Source organism: Rhinolophus ferrumequinum, chromosome 19 (assembly GCF_004115265.2).
Source record: "Rhinolophus ferrumequinum isolate MPI-CBG mRhiFer1 chromosome 19, mRhiFer1_v1.p, whole genome shotgun sequence".
Classification (NCBI taxonomy): Eukaryota; Metazoa; Chordata; class Mammalia; order Chiroptera; family Rhinolophidae; genus Rhinolophus; species Rhinolophus ferrumequinum.
The window spans coordinates 7,316,451-7,339,422 of record NC_046302.1 but is presented as its reverse complement, the minus strand read 5'-3'; the positions used below and the strand labels follow the sequence as shown (position 1 = coordinate 7,339,422).

The 22,972-nt window shown below is 36.7% G+C and overlaps 1 protein-coding gene across 1 annotated transcript in view; it reads right to left on the bottom strand.

Annotated features, from left to right (window-relative positions):
* Positions 1–22,972, bottom strand: part of PIEZO2 (piezo type mechanosensitive ion channel component 2) — a 430,456-nt gene that overhangs the window by 82,142 nt on the left and 325,342 nt on the right. Inside the window, exons 13-19 of the mRNA XM_033087551.1 lie at positions 20,420–20,650; positions 16,851–16,974; positions 15,882–16,165; positions 14,368–14,516; positions 12,088–12,261; positions 3,664–3,869; positions 1,495–1,655 (exon numbers count right to left, since the gene is read on the bottom strand). Coding sequence (XP_032943442.1) covers positions 1,495–1,655; positions 3,664–3,869; positions 12,088–12,261; positions 14,368–14,516; positions 15,882–16,165; positions 16,851–16,974; positions 20,420–20,650 — 1,329 coding nt within the window. The remainder of the gene's footprint in view (positions 1–1,494; positions 1,656–3,663; positions 3,870–12,087; positions 12,262–14,367; positions 14,517–15,881; positions 16,166–16,850; positions 16,975–20,419; positions 20,651–22,972) is intronic.

Genomic DNA, 22,972 nt, shown 5'->3' with positions numbered 1-22,972 from the left:
TTCTGGAAGGCCATACAATGGGTGAATTATAGAGAATGAATTGGTCATATGCCACCAAAGGCTCTTTTTCTAATGGGGTAACAGGGTGAATAGATCATGAGCTTCTATTTACTTGATAGTCTGTTCACAAGACATTGTTTAGGCTCATTAAGGATGATTTTAAAAATATATGCCTGTCTTTTGTTAAGGATTTGTAAGAAAGCGGTATCATTTTACCCTCTCTCTTTCTGAACTCTCTAGGATGGATTTCAGATAGTGGTTTTTCTTTGCCCTACTCACACTAATTTCTCTCTCATTTAACACCCACTCCCATCATTAGGTTGTCTTAATATGCCTCCATACCTCTGCAACACAACTTCTCATGCCATCTGAAGTCATCTATACATCAGATTTGGTTAATTCAGAAATGGTCTTTGCTCATTTTTAGCCAAATGCCTTCTTTTTGCCTTTTCTCATTGTTCTTTAATATTCTGACCCCCAAATTGACTCTGAATTAGTCAATTCACCTATACAGTGAAAATGCTGAAACTCTTTTGTTCTCAATTAATACACATATTAGGCTAGATTGTAGTTCTAATTAATATATAGACTTGGTTATTTAACAGTGGAACTGGTGTCATTTTCTGCCACAAATCTCACAGGGAAAGTGGTTTTTGTTTTTGTTCTCACCTGGCAATGATTACTTATCTATTTCAGTGGTTTGCATGAAATGGGGAAATGTTCTAGCTTAGACTGGGGACTTAAATTAAGGTTGGTTCCTTTATTACCTATTTGTGAAACATTTTAGGTTTATAGTATTGTAGCTATATATTATGTAACTTTATAAAAATTATAATTTTTAGAGAGCAAAGGCTCTGAATTGTCACCAACTCAGAAATAGTCCAGGGAAATTACAAGTATGTGAAAAATCATTGGTTGAGAGAAAGAAAGCTAATCTCTCCACAGTAAATATCAAATAATCGTTTGCTGAACGATGAGTCTCCTCTTTACAGATAAGAAAACAGAGGACAATTACAATGTTGAAAGACTGTGTTGTGTCTCAAAAAATCCAATAACAAACAAGGTGAGCTCTACTAAAGATTTTATTAAATTTTGGAACCTGAGTTTATTCTTTGGTAACATAAACTGGAATGTTATTGTTTTTCTCAAAGAGAATTTAGAGAGATGGATTCTCTCTTGTACTGCAGAAAAACAGCCTGCTCTCACACATTTCAACTAAAGACTAGATGAAAATAAGCCACCTCTGTGATATGACCAAGACAATCAAAAACTAAGCTAGGAGCCTTCTTTCTCCTCTGTTATCTTTCCCTCCTCTCAGGACAATTGTCCTTTGTGTTTCTGTAAGACAAAGAATATATGCCTATCTTAGAGCCTTGATGTTCTAATGTAATGGGAATTACATTTCAAATAAACAGATCACGAACAGTTGGAAAAGAGAAATTACGACCCCCTGTGGTTCTGTTTGGCCTGACGATACAACCAAAGTTCACTTGCCTCTTTCACAGAAACCCAGATAATGTAGGATGAAACAATTTTGATGATGTGCAACTCCAAAATCCACCACATGAACACCTGTAGCTTGTGAAAATACTCCAAGAATTTTAAGAAGAGCACAGTGAGGCGGTCAATCACCAGATGCCATTTGTTCCTTAAATCTGCAAAACAGTAATTCACCCAAGAGCATAAATAAGTGGGATTTTGCAATTTTGCTTTTTTTTTTTTTTTTGCATTATTACTTAAAGCATATCTTATAACTTTCAGATTGGAATAAGAAGATACAAAATGATAGTAGTGAGTGAATTCTTAAACTAACAAAATCTGGTGCAAGGGTGGTCTAAAAATCCCACGTTGCGATGATGACTTAGAATCATATACTGAGACTCTGAGGGACTCGGTTACTGTTATCCACCTTGTAGTTAAGTTAGTGTAAAGAAGAATTTTGACCTTATTTACTCTTAAAGCTGAACTATAATTTATAATTCCCTAATTTTGGCAGAATATTAAGTAACGTGAGCTCCATCTAAATGACATTTTTCTTGCCCAAACAGTGCTTTTATAAGTGTCAGTCTCCTTCCATGGCCTTAAGTAGGGGATGGATAAAGCTCACGGGTCGCCTGGAAGAGCCTGCTCTTTCCACAAGTGTAAATGAACACTGAGGATCACAGTGACCCACTCTTGGTTCACAACATGTAGTCACACTCATTCTAACCATAATTTTTAATCAAATTAGTCATTTTCTTCTTTCTATCATACGCGAGTGAGTAATATTTGCAGACTGGGGTGATGCTTCTGTCTAGAAAGACTGCCCTGGTTAATCTGAATGACAGTCACAACAGGACTGTTTTTTGGAATCAACAGGTCATTACACATACAAAAGCTCACAAGCCCAGGGAGATGATAAGAGCTAAGTGTCTCTTAAAGTAACTTCTTTGCATGCCTTGGGTGGTTGAAACACTTCCTATACTTTGTCTGAAAGTTTAAGTAAAGTTTCAGTTATTGTGAAAAATGCTTATTTACAGAATAACTCAGATGATAGTCAGTACAAAGATTTAGGTCATAATTGGGCACAATTTAGAGCAGGAGATGGCAAGTACCTGAGGGAGCGAAAGAACAAGGTGCAGTGCGACTTTTGGTGAGACCCTATCAGTAAAGCTCAAACCTGTGTTAAAGTTGTATAATAAAATCCTCATCCTGATTTTAGTCCCACAGAGCTTGGTTTTCTCTTCATACTGAGGAACACACATTGCTCAGATATGGAAAGAACATTTCTGGGCCTCGCCTAGGGTCTTCTGAGGTGAGTGGGTGAAGGGGAAAAGGTTTTGGGGGAGCTTGCCTTTGGGAGAGATCTTCCACTTCATGCTTTTTATTGTCTACTTTTATAAAGCACAGAGCGCAGCAAAGACAAGTGCAGCATCTTAACGTCTGGGAATTACTGAACAGACTAAGCCCTTCACCTTGTGTACATTTGTCAGAGAGCACGTCATGATCGTCAAGGCCACCCAACTCTCATCATGCCCTATTAAAAAATTATTTCAAGTCTATGAAAAAAATAGGAAAGAAGAGCCTAAAGAATAAAAGGAAAAAAACCTAAAATAACAATGACAATGAAAACATCTCTAGAAATTGGCTTGAAATGATAATTTTCCAATCGCTTCTTTCTCTTCTGGTTCTGATGTCCTAAAATATTAGGACAGAATTAGAAATACATTCTTGATGATCAGTTTCCTGGAAAAACCTCAAAATAATTTCTTTGATGCATTTGAAAAAGCCATGTCTAGAATTTTCAGAAATTCTACACATCTGCCTGATTCTGCTTCTGGTCGGAAATGTCTTTATCTGAGGTTTCTGTCTGAGTAAACGTTAAGAGCTACAGCCCTCTAGTCTCTTGCCAGGATCACTGCACTGGATCAGTAGCTGATAATCAGCCATCTGCTCTCTTCTTCTAAGTGAGAATTACAATGAAATTATCAGAGCAATTGGAACAGGAATGTTATAACTATAACAACCAAAAAAACCCAAACAAACAAAAAGCACACACCCCAAGTTGTATTTCACTGAATGGGTCAAATATATATCTGGAGCAATATATTTGGAGCAAGTCAATGTTTGATTCACTCAGTCAGCCACCATTTTCTGAGCAGCCGCTAGTAGTGGGTTAGATACCTGACGTCTCTTCCTCCTCCTCTTCATCTTCATCCTCCTCATCATCCTCACTGTCTTTCCCAAGCTCACTCTTCTCAGGTTTCTCCAAGCATTCCTCTGGTTTCTCCTCATCAAGCTCAGGCAACTGCTTCACCTCTGGCTTATCCAGGCTGGCGGTCAGGTTCATCATGGCAAGGTCCGGAAGGCTTCCTTCAGGGTGGGCCAGTCTGTTGGCAGAAAGCAGCTGAGTCAGAAAGGGAAAGGGTACCAGGAGAGATTTGACTGAGGGGCAAGTCAAAGGAGGATGAACAAAAATGAGCATCAGTGCATGTGCACAGGCCTTGCAATGTGGGGTTGGTAGTGTCTTGTCACTTTTTTTAAAAGCTCTTTCTAAAAACAAACTATAAACTCGGGTTTTGTTAACTCTTCCAATTCAGGTTCTAGTGATTAGTCAGTAATGAGAACTATCGACACCTAAACTTGACATTTTTCCCGGAGGAGAAAATGGTCAGAGTTTAGGATGTAGAAGCATGAAATGGCATCATGTAGAGCAAGCATTTCATGGCTTCACAGGGGGACTTACTCATTTTGGTGGATTGGTAATTTTTTCTTGATGCTGCTCAAAGTAATTGAAATAGAAAGGAAAAAAAGGAGATGAGAACAGAAGAATTATAAGGAATGTCAGAGATCACACAGCATGCTTCATATCACCCACTATCGCATTCCTGTATGCTGGTTGCAGTCAGTCCTAACGCAAAGGCATTCCAGGATGGCATCAGTAGCGTGATTTGAGAGTGGTAGACAGGACTGCAGATTGTAAAGGAGAGGACACATGGACTACTGGGGCAAACTGTCTCATGCTTTTTTAGTAACGCGGCAAACCATCCCTCAAGAATCAAGTCAGTCACATTTTAAATAGTTTTTTGTGTTTTTTTTTTTTTAAATTTAACTAATGTGTGTTTTAAATCAACCTCTGATAGACTCAACCCACTCTGCCGTAAGTTGAAGCATATGCTAAATGCTTTCGGGAGAAGGACATCTACCTCACGTCCCTATTCACAGGCACGAGATACCCTGCTGTGCCTGCCATCATGAGAACATGGCACGGGAGCGCCAGAGGGAGAATGAGGAGGCTTCAGCTTCACTAAGTTGGGACAGCAACCAGGGCAGTACAGTTTATTTCACAGCGGACAATAACAAGTATGATCTTTCTCCTGAATTAAAAAAGTTCTTCTTCATATTCAAATGAATGTTTGAAGGAATATTTGTAGGTGAAAAAGTAGATACTAGGAAAAGGTCTATTGGAAATGCTGGTAGTCTTCTCCATTTGTCATAATTAACCTATACATATCAGCCTTGTTGTAACAAGATGGACAATTAATAGTGTTATTCTACGTGTATTATTGTGGGCTCTGAGTAAATTGTTTAACCTTTCTGGAATTTAAATTATTTTCTATAAAATGAGAAAGTTTAGCTAGATAAAAATCTAAGCTGACTTTCAACTCATTGGTTTTATATTTGAAACACTTCTATGATGTTGCATAAGTGTTGTAATGCATACACACTGTCATTAGATTTTTAGAGAAGTTATCATTCAAAAGCAATTCCTTTTAAGAAGGTATCAAGCAGGTAATTATAGAACACCAGAAATAAATTATTAGTCAAATGAAGAAAGAATGTTCTGAGGAAGTTTCAGCATTGGTGGAAAGATTATGATGATATACTTATTTTCTGAAGCTAGTCAATTGACCCTCCCATGTTTGGGACAGTTCCCCACTCTCGAAACTGCAATACCATCCATATCGTACACACCAGCACTGCACATCACATCTCAGCATACATATTTGCTGTTCCTGCTTTGTCAGGACTCTATGGATTAAATGGTATTAAATGTAAAAGCAGTCAGGTATTACACAATTGTCGATATGTATATGTTCTCTTCAGCATTGCATTTTTTAAGTGAGAAGATACTTTTCATTATGACAAGAATTTGGTAGCTCTTATTGAAGAAGTATGATCATCTCAGAGTGCACTTCTAATGTCTACATCGACACAGCCATGACTCGATACTGACAAAACAACTTTCCAATAATTAGCGCTACTTATGGAGTAAAACACAGAGATGAAGCTGTGTCTGCACCTGCCACTGCAGCTACATAACAAACATCCTCAAGCAACAAGGCCCCAAAGTGCCCTGCCATACAGAGTATATTGAGGGGAGATTACTGAATGGAGGAATCAAAGAAAAACACTAGAGTAAACGTTTTAGAAGTTTGGCCAGAGGATTTATTTCTGAAAACTTGTAGTAATAATCTACTAGCGATCTGGGGCCCAGATAATGCTGGAGAGAAAGAGAAGAGAATGTCTGTGTCTGATGCTGCTCATTTTTCTCTGACATATCCTTATGAAAAAACAGGGCATGTGACATCTAGGTGCCCTCTGGAGAAGTCTAGCCTCACGAGCTTGAAATAAATGACAAAAAGAGAAAAGGGAAAACATTTATCAGGCTACCATTTACTAGCCTAGGAGTTTGAGAAAATTCAGTGAGAAAATCTGTGTGCATAAAATATGTACAGATGAAAATATTTTCAATGCATGATTGGAGTTTGTTATTTTAAAAAGACACCTGTGTGAATTATTTCATTTTTTCTTTCATTTCTGTCATAGCCGTTTTTTGGAGGCAGCACAGAATATTGTTAAAAGCATACTCTTAGGAGTCAGAAAGACTTAGATTCAAGACTCAACTAGACAACTTAGTACCTAGGTAATTTGGCAAAACCCCTCACCCGGTTTTTTAAGTCTCAGTTTGTTGATTTGTTAAATGTTACGACAGTGCCTACTTCATAGCCTGCTGTGAAAATATAGGTGATTTCTGTTAAGTGTTTAACACAATATTTAGTACACAAGAATATTTTTAAAGTAAGGAACCACACATTAATGATAGGTTTTCATATACTGTTTTGATAATATGTGCATGAATTCATGCTAAGGAAGAGGCAGAATTATAAGCATGTCTCTGCAAAGGACCACACAACCCCAGACACTGGGCCAGGTGCTAAACTTGGACTGCAATTCTGTCATCAGGGTACTTTTTAACAGACATGTGTATTAAAATGGCCATTCAGAAGAAAAAGGGCAAATGTTTCTTCCTCGGGGATCTGTCTCTAATACTCTCAATATTCTGAGCATTCTACTGTCTCTGCCTCCTACCTCCCACCACTGCTTTACTTGAGCAAGGTGGGCAGCTGCAGAGCTGGGGTCTGCCTGTGCAGGGCAGAGCTCACAGGCAGCACTAGTCCCCTGTTTGCTGTAACCAACAGCTGTGTCAATTCTCCAGTGAAGCACGTGTACCTTAATTTAGCCTTTTCCTCCTAGCAAAATTTAAAAAGGAATCCCAATTTTTCAAAAGCTAAATTGAAAATCACACTTTCGTAATAACGTTCACTGAAACTTCCAGCTAAAGGAACTTAATGGTGCCGGTAATATTTTAGTGATCATCACGTGAGAATTATCTAATTATCATAAGAAGAATTTTTACTTTGGGCCTCCAAATAGACATGGTGTGAACTGGATCATCAGAGAAGCCCCCTCTCCCACTTCCTTAAACCCCACTGTTTTTCATGCCTTTCCCCACAGGGAGTTCATTTTCTTCTCTGCATTTTCTTTAACCATGCATATAACTTCGTTGCTTTGTTTTTATTACGATACAGGCTCTGAGCTCTAATCTTCTCACTGACTATTTCTTAAAATAAAATCCTCTCACTGACTTTCTCCTTTGGTATTCTAACATAGCAGATGATACTTATCTGTTCCTTCACCTACTCTTTCCTTCATGTTTCCACAGCTTTGTACAGTCCTCCCTGTGTGCATTTCTCTATTTATAGCTACATCTTTTTATTCTAATTATGATTCTGAGGACTCTCCCCTTGAGGGCAGAAATCCAGTCTTACTGTACTCATGTCCCTTACAAAATGTAGCATGGTGCTTGGTATATACTATGGTTCACTGAATGTTTGGTGAATAAATTCCATGAACTGGAGAGGCATTCTAATTTGAAACACAAAAAACAAATCATGTTACATGGAGAACTGAAAAGCTTTAATTCTGTACTAGGAATTGACTTTGAACAGCCACCTATGAAGCTAGTTTCCTTAAAGAAAATGTCAGTTCTATCTTTCTAAAATCTCCTTCATCTAGATTCCATTTATTTATCAAATTAGATTCCATATTCTAATTTGGAATATGTGGTGATATAGACTGCACTCACCCCATTCATTAGACTACTAGAAAAATAAAAGATTTCTTCCAAATTTGTAGTGTTTATAATATAAGTAATATTTAAAGTAGAATATTTACACTGCTTAAGATTATTTTCTAGAACTTATAAGCATGTTTTAGCTGAATTCACAGATGAGCAATTGATTTGTAAATTTAATATCATATCTTAGAAGTGTGTGTTAGTAATTCCGCCAAAATAATCTGGGCAGAATTGGGTGCAATGGCTTCCATTCCTGTTTATGTGGGAGAAATTACCATTAACCCTGCTAAACTATTCTAATGCACACTGTTTACTAACTCAGTTGAATCTTTCCTACAATTACTCATATTGTCAAAATTTTGTCAATCATCCACTGTCCTCAACACATTACCCTACCTCACATCTTATAAGGTAATGTCTAAATTTGAATGTAACTATCCCTCTTTCATTCAGGACTCATATTTATAAGCACATTATTTTTCTTGTAAAACAAAAACAATAGTGAACATAAAGAAATTAATTATGGGAAAAAGAAAGCTTCTTTACTTAATAAAAGTATTCATCCTATCATTCTAATAAATGTAGGCCTTATTCAAAATTGAACACACTTACATACTGCCTTTCAGAAGCACATGTTTTGAAGTGAGAGATGGGTTTATTTGGTAACATTTTCTCTGGGGCATAGCTCTGGCCATTCTTAACATGTTAACATCTAGACAAAAATGAGAGACTCCACTAGAAAGAGAATAGTGCCAATGTTGGAATGCTTCAAGTTTTTAATTATTTTGGATGACTTTGAATCTTGACCATTCTAGAACTCCTGAGAGAATTCACTGGCCTTGTGACTTGGAGTAAAGGCATAAGCTTTTTCTCAAGAGATAAGTATGGGACAATCAGGACCACAACTTTATCATGCTCTGCCTATGGAGCCCATGAAACCAACTTCTTTGGTGTCCCAGCCATCTCCTCATAAAGTAAATGGTAAATATTTTATGAGACGCACAGAGAGAGAGAGAGAGAATTGTCTCTCATGTTTGGAAAGATGAGATTTAAATAGTTGCTCAAGATTTCTAGCTAGAGTGTATACTGTATTTCTGTACTATCAGCGAAAAACCTGAGCTTGACTTTGTTTCTCTATCAACAACCTGGCCCCCCAAAGGAACCAGCCAGTCCTCATTCCTCCTTCTTCAGCAATCTACACAATGGTACACTAATTTTTCACACTTCCTTTTAGAAGTTCTGCCTCCTAGGGTTTTCTATTTGGTTGTTAGCCTTGGGATTTTACCTAAGAGGAAAGTAAATAGAAAACCAACAAACCTCTCAAACAGTTATTTTGTTAATTGCATTTATTGCAAAATACATGTTTCTATTACCTAAATTACTGGGTCTATTACTAATGACATGGGAGCGGATATTTTAATTCACCTAGTTAATAAAGTCAGAATAGTTTTACTAAATCATATTCTAAAGGATCTTTTCCCTGTACTCCTGGAGCACTTGGGGACAAAGCTATACACAACACTATCAAAGCTTATTCTTTATTACGTGTGGTCATTTGCGTGTTTTATCTCCCCAGCGAGGTGCATCTAAGACAGGGCCGTATCTCGGTGTCCACCTTCGCATCTTTTGTGTTACAGAAATGTATTGTGAAATCTGGTGATGTAAAATATCATTCTTCAATATGTTGATCTTTTAAGTAGAGATATGTTTAGATAAATTGATGTTTTAATTTTCTTTCACCATATATTGTGACTATTTTCACTTCAACAGGAAATAATTACTGAGGGTCAACTAATGAGTAAGGCCCCAATGTAGGTGCTATATGGACACCTCGGTGACTTATACAGGGTCTCCAGGCCTGAGGAGCTAACACCTCTGGCCAGGGAGATAAGACAACCAGGCAGATAGAGGACTGCGTGGCCAGTGTTACGACGCAGCAATGCGAAAGGGCTATAGGAATTCAGAGGAAGGGCAGTTACTTTTAGCAGGGAAGTTGGCAATTACGGGCAGGTTTGTGGAGGAGGTGGTTCTTGAGCTGAGCTCTCAGTTATGTGTTCAAGAGGGAGATGAGCTCTCAGGCAAGCCTTGAACTAATTCTACCAAAGAATGAAATGAATGCGGCATGTTTCAACCAAGACCAGAGGCCAAGCGAGCACCAGCTGAAGACCCTCAGCAACCTCCAAGTCCACTTGGCGGCACCATTCAGTGTGAATACCAAATGGATTGGTTTGCAAAATGCATCCATGAGCATACCTGAAAACCACTGTCCACTATCTGATGACATAATTTTTCATTTACAAAACAGTAAAATGTTTAACACACCAAAAGATCATTTTTAACAAAACACAAGAGAGAAAATATTGAAGTACCCACCTATTTATTATTAGATATACACGCCCATTGACTTTGGCATGGCTACAAGGTGAGAGATGGAAGCACAAGGTGGCATGCGGTGGCAATGGGGAGACAGAAAGAGGAGAGAGAAAGAGGAGATTGTTAGACAGAGACGAGTGAAGTAGACAGTGTCTTGTAAGCTTCACATCGTCAGGTGTGTCATCATTGACACACGTTTCATGCACTGAAAAACAGTCTAGGTAGCAAGATTCAGTAGCAACATGAAATTAGACATATTCAGGAAAAATTCTTGAAGATAAATAGTCTCTCTATTCTTCTCATCTCTTCCCATCTAACACACTTTATTAAAAATTTGTAATTTTTAATTTCAGAGTACATTTATCAAATAAAATTCAATCTAAAATATTTATTCTGGCTTCTTTCCCAGAATTAGAAAAATAAAATCCTACTATGTGTCCACAGTCAACAGATTGTTCTCTATGGTTTTCTAAAACTGAAATTTAAAAGAAGTCATTTGATTTCTATATGTATCACAATAAATTCTAAAACAAATTATGGACAAATTACAGTGATGGATATTTAAATAAGTAATGGATATTTAGTACATTCTTATTAAGTATATATCAGAATTATAATATTATATATTATATCAATATATAAGTGAAATGATATTCCTGAGAACACCAACTTAGAAATAATAGTTTCTTCTTATTTATAACATAATTTTTTCATAATGCTAACTTTACAAATTCTGTAAGATTAAACACAATAAATTCTGTTCCAGACACAAGTGACAGTTCCCTACACTACATATATGTACAATACACATAGCACATACAAAAAATGGACAAAACAGGAAGAGAACAGTTGGATATATACAGAAACAATAGTGCTGGCATCAACTTAATACAGTGAATTGATTATTCTCATTTTGTGGGCCCTCTTTCCTACAGTATCTACTAAGGAAGTGGGAGAGAGACAGAAAGCATGACAGTTAATCCCAACTCTGAGAATATTTCTTTTTTTTCATCATTTCGACTTCAATGTAGTCAATGAGGAGGACTCCAGAGACAAAAAAATACTGTGAAGTGAGCATTATTAGTAAGAAAACTACTTCACTGGGAAAGAGTTGCTAAAAAGGTGGGACATATATCATAAGTTGAAAGTTAAAATTTCGGAACTTTTATATTAAACCCTTGCATGAAATCCCAAAATACCAAACTGGAGTGAGTCCTCCAAATTCCTTAAGGTTCCAGAGGATTTTTTTTTCCTACAGAACTAGAAATGAAATCTCATGTACCTAAACTACCTAAACTCTTCTACTAAACTAGTAGATTGCAAATTCTATCCTTTTAGCTAAGGTTCTTTATTTCCACAATGGAAGGGAGAACTCGGCCCAGCATCTTGAGGTATGCGCTCACTCCCAATGACTTCCTTCCTGGTTGTCCTCACAATAGAAAACTCATCCTTTGAATTAGCTAGATTCTGTAAATATCCTAAAACACATCATCAGCCTAAACACAAAATACACATCACCAACTCTAAAGTATTTTGGTCTGCACGGCTACTCTGAATTTACTCAGTGACTACCAAAGTCACTTTATGTTTATCAGTCATGTCATTACCAATTGTTTCAGAAAATGTCATCAAATATCCCACATTTTTTTCATCTTTTTTTTTTTTTCACTCACAGGTAGATTTATACTGATGGAAAATTCAAGGCTGAAACCCTAACTTAGATTATTGGCTTCCCGCAAGGCAACCAAGGGAAGACGGGGAATTAAAGCTGCCTTCCTGACAGCAAGAGGCATGTGCATCTTGCGCTCTCTCACCTGTAGATGGCGCTGTCTTCTTTGCTGGGAATGGAGTTTAGGTCTGTTAGTTCCAGGAACCGGTCATGGAAATAGTGAAGGTGTAAAATGCACACCAGCAGGAAGGAGGTTGGGATGAATATGCGAGTGAATAGTTCAGCTACGGTGAACTGTTTTAAGCCAAGATCCTCAAGCCTGTAAAACAAAACAAGACTAATAGCAAGAACATTTCTTAGGCAATCAAGACATAGTCTCTTCATAAATTACATCACAGTCTTTCACCCTCACCAGGTACCTAATATATTGCATCCCTCTCTTCCATACATTCCATTCTGACTTTTTCCACCAATCCAACTTAGCCGCTTTTACAGTGGTCATAGCAACCTCGATATGGCCAAATTCAGGGGCTGCTTCTCTCTCTTTAATTTTGCCTCTAGTCCTTTTTTGAAATCCTAGCCTTCATACCACCACACTGTCTTGGTTTTCCTCTTCTGCCATTATCCCCTCTTTTTCTATTGGACCTCCAGATGCTGAAATATCCCCAGGGCTCAGTGTTGAGTCCTTCTCTAGCTTAATTTTCCCCTAGGTAATCTCATCCCGTCCTGGAGACTTATACACCATCATCACACCAATGACTCAAATGTGCATTTACAGCTCAGGCTTCTCCTGTGAACTTGCATACTCAAATGTCTACTGGAAATTGGTTGTTTCGTAATTATTTCACATTTAGTGTTTTCAAAACAGTGTTCTTGATTTCCCTATTTTCCTCAGCCAAGCTTTTCTCCACCTCCTCTTCCCACTGGAGTCTCCCCTGGCACAACCGTCTGTCCTGAGCCACATTCCAAAATCAGTAGGTCTTCCTTGTTTCTTTTTTTGCCTTCACATCTCATTCATCCACATTTCCTTCAACACCTAAACATCTCTTGAATCTGTGCACTTCTGTTATCCATCTCTGTTACCACCTACTCTAGATGAATCCACCATCATTTCTGATAGGACCACTGCTATTGCTAACAGGTCTTGCTAAAAGTGACACATCACTTTTTCTCAGCCGGTTAAAGGGTGTGTTAAAGACCTTTAAAAATTTCACCAAGAATGAAATACAAACCACTACTACCAAGAAGCTATGAATGGTCCAGGTGCCTGTCTGAACTTTCCCATCTCTTCTCTTTCCACTCTCCCCTTTGCTCCTGGCAGGAGCACCTTCATTCAGTTCCTCTTATGTGCCAAACGCTGTCCTGCCCCAGGGCTTTTGCATTCGCTGATCTCTTAGCCTGGAATGCGCTTGGGCATCCCAGCTCCCAACTCATACTTTTTTTCTAAACAGAAGCTCCTCTTATCCTTCAGGTGGTATTTAAATGACACCTTCTCACCTGCCCTGACCACTTCATCTATGCTTAGCATCCCTCATTGTTTACTACCCCAGCCTGTTTTTGTTTCCTTCACAGACTTGTCACAATTTAGTAATTTATTTGTACATTAAGTAGATGTTTTGGTTTGCCTCCTCTACTCGAAAATAAACTCCAAAGGGCTTAGATTCAATTTGTCTTGCTTCCTGTTGTGTTGCCAGGCACAGAACAGTGTCTGGCACACAGAGGGCATTCAATAAATATTTGTTGAATAGATGTTAGTTATGTGTTAGTCTAGCTACTTGGTGATCCTTTCTTGTTAAACTTTTCTCTTAGCCACCAAAGTACATTTAGCTCTATACCCAATTCTGGTTGGATTTCTAAACTAATTCCAGAAATTCACAGAAGCAAATTAGAAAGGGTAGAGTTCTATTACATGCACAGGAAAAAAAATATTTCATCACTAGTCTTTAAGCACTTAAAGAAATTTGTTTTTCTATGGCATCAACTACTCTTTAAAATCTTAGCACAAGCTACATAAATGCAGAGAGGCTGGTGCTTTAAATTATGAGTCCATGAATCCACTGATGAACTGAAGAAGTGAGCTCCAATTTAGAAAGCAGAAAGCATGATTGATTAAGTACTAAGCAGGTGTGTTTTACATGAAACTGACATTAGAAAATTCCATTTAATTAAAGTGGGACTGAAACTTCACTTTTTGGTCAATTTGCGTTAGTCAATATTCACGGAGTCCCTCTATGTGCCAAGCTCAGGGCTAGACTGAGAGAACTCAAAATGACTAAGACATGAATCCTGTTCTCAAGGAACTTATAGACACTGATGACATCATGTTTTAATCAAATCTTCCATAAAAAATGTTTTGAACAATATGCATCCAAGTCTTCATCCTGTTTGTCCCTTTCACAACCCATCGTACACAACAATTGCTTACTTTTCTTTTTTCATTCCAGTCATATTTTGCCACAGGCCTGGGAAGTTTTCAAACTGATATGTGTATATAAAGATAAGCACCAGCATCGTGTAAATAACCACAGACATCCAAAAATATTTAAGAATTTTCCTCCACCATTCATAGTGCACCTGAATCAGTCATTGAAAAAGAAACAAGAAAAAAATTGGTTAGAGGAAAGCTCACAAAAATATCTGGTTTATTCGACTAAGACAGGCAATGATGTTTACAAATACTTGAAAATAAAGTCTGTTTCATTTTGAGTTTTTGAGATTCTGTTCCTCATAGAGTTACATGGATCTGGACAGGAACCCCAGTACTACCAGAAGTTGCTAACTGTGTCTTTGGGCAAGTCACTGGACCATATTAAGCTTCGGTTTCCTCCTCCATAAGTACCTGCTCTGAGAGTTGTTAAGAAGATGAAATATATTTATAAGGCTTTCAGCACAACCTCTGCTCTACAGGAGTCATTCAAGGAATGGTGTGGTAGGTGCCGCCATCACTGTATTTATTGCTGGGAGAAAACTGTCAGTTTTGAATTCAAAGTGATACTTTGTGATTAAAAATGTGAAACCACCACAGAGAGAAGACGTCTCTCTTTACCATAAGCCTGTGGATATTCATTAGAGAACATCTACCCTGAATTTTAAAAAGTATTTCAAAATTTTATTGATTTCAGTTGAGATATTTTATCTCCACTTTTACTATACTCCTGTTTATTGTAGTTGCTTTGTGTGTTTTGTTGGTTGCCTCCAAGAATATTTTAGTGTCGCACTTAATTCTAACATTGGGTTAAAACAAATATCATTAGTTAAAATTGAATTTGTGGAGAGGTTAATTAATTATAATATAATCTTTTATAAATTAATGAAATACTAAAGCAGTTGATGCGTTATACATATACCGTGGTTCCCCGAAAAATAAGACCTAGCCGGACCATCAGCTCTAATGCATCTTTTGGAGCAAAAATTAATGGAAGACCCGGTATTATATTATAAGACCGGGTCTTACATTATAGTAAAATAAGACTAGGTCTTATATTAATTTTTGCTCTAAAAGATGCATTGGAGCTGATGGTCCGGCTAGGTCTTATTTTTCGGGGAACCACGCTGTATGTATACACACACCCACAGTTTTCTGATTCCAAAGTCTAAAACCCAAGTATCATCCAGTATTTTACACTATCCAGCCACTGTTCTTAGAATACTATTCAAAATTAATCTGATTATATAGCCTTCTTCTTTTTAATCAAGAATTTTTGAAAAACTCCTGAACATCCTTTTGACTTTTTAAGAACCTAAAAATTTAAAATAATGAACAAGGTATAGGTAGTCTCTTCACATTTTAGAATTCTCAATATGTAATGTTTGAATCATATGTCAATTATACAATATGTTTGTAAGATTATGGTAAATGTAAGTCTCATCAAAGGAAGTGCACATATATTTCTGGGTTGGGTATGAGGATTAAAAAACAGAGGACAATCATTTACCTACCTGATACAAGGCCACACAGAACAGAAACAGCACCATGTAGATGATTTTGTACATCACAATGTCACCCTCGAAGCTGACAAAGAAGAACATTCCTCCACAGACGTAGATCCAGTACTTAATGAACATGGCCACCACCAAATTGCCCAGGACTTTCATGATGTCCTGTTCATCATCTTCCACTTCCTCCTCCTCTTCCTTCTCAAGCTCTTGATTCTCCTTCTTCACTTCCTCTTCTTCCTCCTTCTCTTCAGCCTCTCCTTCCACTTGTATATCTTGTTCGTCATCTTCAAAATAGAAGACTGTGCTGTTAAATTTAGCAAGTTCCCTGACCGGAACCGTACTTTGAATGGGGGAGAGGGGAGCATTTGGGGACATAGAAGCCAGTATTTTATGTGTTACTATGTGATTTGAATGATTTTAGATTGTTCTAGTAAACAATGCAGCATGTGTAACTAGTCATAGTCAATTTTTACAACCTTTCTGAGATAGAGTTTAAGAAATAAATTTCGTAATATTTTATACTAATATTTTTATAACTCTCATTTCATTTCCAATATCCAGGATAACTTTAAGTAGGATCTAGAAAAATAAATAGGCAACAATAACACAAATCAAAACTATTATTTCAATTTTGAATTCTGATTCAAAATTGAAATAATAGTTTTGTGGCTGTTATAGTATTACCTTAAAGAAATCATTTAATTTCTCTGAGCCTGTTTCTTCTTGCCTTATGTGGGAATCACTTTTGTGAGGATCAAATGACACAGCATTTTCAAAAGCTTTGTGTGAACTCTCACGTGTACTCTAAATCTTAAGTACTGTAATACTGTTAATTATCACTCCGAGTTAATGTTCAGCTTCTATCTAGTCTGAAGCATAATGGCCTTTCTGATATACTTTGGGGGCTCTTTCTCTGTAATTCTGCTGAGCACAGAAATATCCAGTCACACACTGTACGCACTAATTTACCTTTTTCATCAATTTCCTGAGTTTCAATTTTGACCTCAGATAAAAGAGCCTCCTTTTCTCGAAGGGCTTTTTGCTCTGTGAGGTGCTGCCTCAGCAGTAGCCAAAAAGTAATGGTGAAAAGTATCTGAAAGTAGAGAATTAGCAAAACAAAAATTAAGCCACCATTTGAAGTGTAAATACTTTTCAACAGATACAAAATTTTCTCCACGTTTCAGGGGGAGCACAATAAATAAACCTTTCTATTGAGACAGAGTCAAGCACTCGCTTGATTTCAACAGAAAGTCACTGGCTTTTCAGTCCCCTTTCCTGAGGACACTACCATGCAAGTTGAGTTCAAAGTGTACATTCAGCACTGTGCAAGGCCCTGGGCAAGATGCACCAGAGTCCAAATTACTTTCATCTGGGCCGGAAACCAACTTTGGCAATTGGTCTCCTTCAAGGTGCTAGTCCTTGATTTCCTGCCCTGACTGTGACATCAGCACGATTGTAGCAGGAAGACATGTTTCTTCTATAATACTCATTGACTCTGCAATGTTCCTTATTTGGAAGCATTCTACAGATAGGAAAAATGTTTCATCATAGAAAATATTCTTAATATTCCCAGTCATTTCCCAAAGCTGAACGAAGAATTGCTCTAAGTGCTTTGTATATTAAAATTTGTATATTAATGTTTTTTTGAGGGCTAGGAAAAAGTTATGACTTTAGGGAGCTCCATTCTTCAAGTACCAGAGGGCCTGGCACATAATAGTTTTTTGTGCTAGCTTTATTGAGATATGATTCACATGCCATCCAAGTCACCCATTTAAAGTATACAATTGATTGGTTTTTAGTATGTTCAGAGTGGCACAACCATCACTGCAATCAATTTTAGAGTATTTTCATCACCCCCGAAAGAAGCCCTATAGCAAGCAGTCACTGCTTTCCTTCTCACCTCAGCCCAAGCCAACCACTCGTTTACATTTGGTTTTCTATAGATTGCCTAATATGGACATTTTCTATAGATGGAATTACATAATATGCACTTTTGTGTAAGTGGCTTTTCTTCATAATGTTTTCGAGGTTTACCCATGTTGTAACATATACTGATACTTCATTCCTTTTTATTACCAAATAATACCCGATTGTATGGATAGATAACACTTCATTTATCCACTCTTCAACTGATGGACATTTAACTTGCTACAACTTTTTTTGTGGCTATTACGAATAACATTGCTATGAGAATTCATGTACAAGTTTTGATATGCACATAGGTTTTCAGTTCTCTTGAGAAATGGAATTGATAAGTCTTACGGTAACTCTATATTTAACATTTTGAGGAACTACCAGACTATTTTCCAAAGTGGTTGCACCATTTTATATTTCCACCAGCAGTGTATGATAGTTCCAATTTCTCTACTTCCTCACTAACACTTGTTAGTGTCTGTTTGTTTGTTTATTTATTCATTTTATTTAATTCTAGCCATCTTTGTGGATGTGAAGTAGGATCTCACTGTGGTTCATAGTAGGATTTAGTAAACTTTTATCAAAGAAATGAAAAAATAAATATGCAAATGAATGAGTCATTTTCACTTTGAATAACTTTCTACTTACCTATTCATTAATATCCACTTATCATTTACCTTCATCATAAATCAGTGCCAATAAGTCACGGTAAACATGCTTAGGACCTAATGAAACCAGCATGCCTACACTTCTGAAAGCCTGGCATTAAACTTCTGTAAGTCACAACAAATTGAACTATAGGTGCAAGTTGGGAAACAAATCTGTTTCTGTAATGCGTATGTAGAAAGCCTAAGAACAATTGGGGGCAGATGGGACATTTTTCTTAAAGAAGTGTGAGTTAAAAGCCAGGGTTTGAAGGCAGCAGTCGATTGATTTGATGGAGCCGGGAATGAGACGCTCTAGAAGCTGAAGAATGCTGCAAAGTAGCTGAGTCTGGCTCCACTAGAGGGGTTCAGACCTTTGAGAACCCAGGTTATATTCTTTCTTTCTTTCATTTTTCATCACAGTGACCCATCTGGTACTCTACGAACAGAGTGTGTTTAATAATGTGCTTTGACTAATGTCACAGTGATAGATTTTATGATCTTGGAGTTGTGTCGTTATTACCTGTGATGAAGCCTTGCTTTTTTTTTTAGCTCCTGGGTAACATTAAAATATAAGTGCAGACCCTAGTTTCCCCAGAATTACATTTTTTTTTACAGGCAATAAATTTATTTTCCCCTCCCTACAAAGGATGGTTAATTTTAGATTAGACAGGAGGTAATTCAACTAGTTAACTAGCATGCATTTTTAGACGTCTCACCAATGTTTTGAGCCAGGTTGTAATGGAGTTACACAGTCAAAGGATAGTGTTTTGAATTTCTCTTATAAAAAACAAACAAAAAAAAACTAACTTACCACTTTGTGTATGTGTGCTTAAGAGGAAACACAGGGAGGAAGTAAATAAAAGAAAGGAGTGTCAGATAATGGTGATGTACCAGTAAGAATATTATGTGGGATTTTAGGCATGGAGTAAGATTTGGGAGAGAAGGTGGGATTAGGGTAGGCATGAGAGTTTCATATGAATGAATGAATAGGAAATGAATGAAGTCGCCACGGTTCATAAACACAGGGGATTATGATCTAATTCCTGTCATTAGCATTCACTTGTTAGGAATTTTTTCCTTTACTCAAATAGCCTTCACCAAAAAATCTGTTATGAGAACCAATCCTCAGTGTAGTCTACTCAGCCCGCCACTTATGCCTGACTGCCTTAGTTATGGGATGTTTGGTAATCTGTAAAATAGGTGTTTGCTCTTAGAAAAGGGGATTTCATGTGATGTAAATGAATGTTTCCTTTAGAGAGTAATTTGCTGCCTAAAGGAGAAAGATTTTCAAGGCTCATTCATTAATTACATGTGATTGCTTTTACTGTCTTAACACAAGTCATCCACACAAGGGCAATGTGTCTTCAGAGTCTGCCACTCTGTTCACAAAACACATAGGAAAGTTGGGGCACCTAATCTTCTGAATAAAAATTATTAAAATGGACCGTGAAAATAAATGGATGGTGAAAGATTATGAACTTTCTAACCACAGATGAAGGCATACCATGTAATCAGAAGTAAAAAAAGCAAGTGTCATTTTAATTTTTGCTGCTAAAAACCTTTTTTAGGACATAATTGGAGAAAAAATATTTTAACTAATGATCAATGATTATCTTTAACCACTATGTGTTCAGCCTGTTTTTCAAGTAAATATCAAAGGAAGTCCTCTTCGATATATTTCACATTCTATTCTCCTATTTCCCCACCTAATTTCTCCTATACTGTAATTTATATTAAAAATAACTTAGACTATATTTTTTCTGAGTGGAAAATATTTCATTTTTAAATAAATTCTGAAAGCATGGTGTAATATTTGTTCGTGTTGAAATTATAGAGACCTCTAAGCAATATAAATTGTTTTCATATCTTCATTTTTGTAAATCAGTGAATATTTGGAACCTAGTTTTGTAAGGTTTTGCTTGAATATGACTATTATGATTATTGTGGTTTTGTTTTCTTGTTTTCATATTTACTTACCTTTGAGGCAAGTTCTCCTGGCTCTTTCTTTTCTAAAAATCCTGTGACCTTTTTAATTTCCGGAAGTTCAAAACTCCATATATACTGTAATATCAGCAATAGATTTGCATAGACAACCATGAAAGGAGAGCTGATCATGGCATATTTTCTTCTGTTGCGAATCATCCAAAGAGTGCACGACCAAATCAATAGCACAAAAGTCAACCAGCTATGATAGGTAATGCTCCAAGCCTCAGGAAAGAAAGGAAGAGAAAAAAACAATGGTTAACACAATGCATAGTCCTCCGATCTGGTAAGTTAAAAGTTATCAAAAAGAAAAAGTCAATAATATTCAAACTAAGGAGAGAAAAGAGTTGTGGTGAAATCATAGAGAGAGATTCCAACCTGTGGCATAGGGAAGGAAGAGAAGAGAAAGACTGACTTTTCTGAGAAGAACATTGTTTTCGAACTTCCTGTACGGAATACAGTTAAAGGCGAAGGGTCTTCATTTCAAGTCCTTTTACCTCTAGCCCCAAAGGTCTTCATCTTTACCCTACTTTACATTATTAAAAACAACTGTAACTGTTTTGTCTCTTCTTTTTCCAAACTAGGTTAGAGCCAACAGTTATGGGTGATGAGGGAATGTGGGCCACAGCTGGGCTCAGAAACGAAAGCTTTGGGAACTACGGTGGGCTTCAGGGATTACTCTTAGATGATCCACAAAGATATAGGTGATAGAACTTAGAAAATGAACATGAGGAAGATGTGTTAGGCTTCTGCACAGCCCAAACAATAAAGCCAATTTAATTTAAAGGCCAGCCTCAGCTTCTGTCCTATAAAGGGTAGGACTAAAGAGACCTCACACCATTTGGACGAATGGTACACCTTTTTCCATTCCCACTAAACTTCCAAAGAATCAGAAATGTATCTAAAATGGCAGGCAGCTACCAGTACAATCTGTAAGTCAGCTTTATGAGTGTTATTAACTTCAGGAAATCTACCATCTATTACCATAATCTTTTATACTAAATTTTTGTGAAAAGGCCTTTAAAAACATTTTCTTTGGATATGTTTGGGGCTAATTGTAATCAATCATATTCCTGAACATCATTAATTATCAAGAGTTAGTTGTAAAGTCTGAAATGTTTTACAAGTCTGTTTTGCTTCTGGAAAGCAGATAAGTATTAAGATAAATGAAGTCAACGTGGAACAAATATTTCCTCTGAGCAATTTGCAAATTTGTCCTAACGCACAGCTAGCTTTTTAAATGGCGAATTATTTAAAATCGTTAAAATTATTAAAACATGTAAGTATAAACTGAAAATTAAAATTGCTTTTATTAAAATTAAGGTAGTGATTGGCAACTATGATCAAGTCTGAATTATGTTCAGGAACATATTACTTCTTGGAAATAGTGTTTATCAAAGTTTAAGTAATATTTAATGAATTTGCATTAAATAATGTATTTATTGCAATTATTCCAATATGAAATGCAGATATGATTACCATTTTTTTGTGTGTAACTCAGGAAAATAAATTCACAGATATCATAATTCCAGCAGATTTTTTTCCCCCTGAACACTATTCTTGTTTGGGAAGGTGAGAGTAGAAGAGGGGGAAAAACAAGTTAAGAGGATTTTTTAAAAACTCCCTTCCTCTTTAAAGCCTAAGTTACATATGCTTTTCAGTTGTGGTATTTGGGAAGTAGACGCTGCATTATGTTGCTTCCTATGTTTATATGTTCAGTGTCTGGATTTCCTGAGAGTTCAGTATACTCGTACTTTGTATTTTTGAATAAATACATATATTGTTCTAAAAGAGTTGGCTCCTTGGGACTTCTCTTTCTGTCTGTGATTAAAAGTCTGCTGCAGTGGGGAGCTGCCATGGAAGACAGGCACTTTTAGAGCATTAATATTGTGGCTCCACTAAAACAACAGAAATAGCACCAGATAAGGGCACAACTTTAATGAAGGATCTGTTCTCTAATGTTGTTTTTACAATAGATTTTTTTCCTAAGTAACAGAATGTGTATTCAAAAAATTTTAAAGCCTTATTTCTTTACAAAAAGAGACAAAACTGGCTTATTTTTAGAGAGGGAAAAAGTGTATACACTTTTGAGTTCAGAATCAGAATTGTAAGTTGTGTTTATAATATGTTTGATATTTTAAAATCAGAATTTTGCTGCAGTGCAAATTAAAAGTTGATATATAGAAAATATCAAAAAGTACCCAAAGAGCACAGAATTAATATTATTCAGGTAACAGAGTTTATAATTGTCAAAAGATCCACCTTTAATTTTGAGGAGCGTTCTGTTTCCCAACTGTCAAATTTTGCAGTGGTCCTTACCAGAAGCTGAAATTGAGTCACACACAGGTTCATTTGGCAGACATCTTGACTGTGGGGAAACTGTGTTTAGGTATTTTTTTCCCCTAGAGTTATAGAATATTTTCATTTTTTATCATCAAAGATGTCCATGGGATCTCACTGTTGACCACATAATTAGGAAGAGTTTTGTGTTAAATAAGTGTTAGGTTTCTCAAAAATATATCAGATTTCTCATGAAAGTTTGTTTTT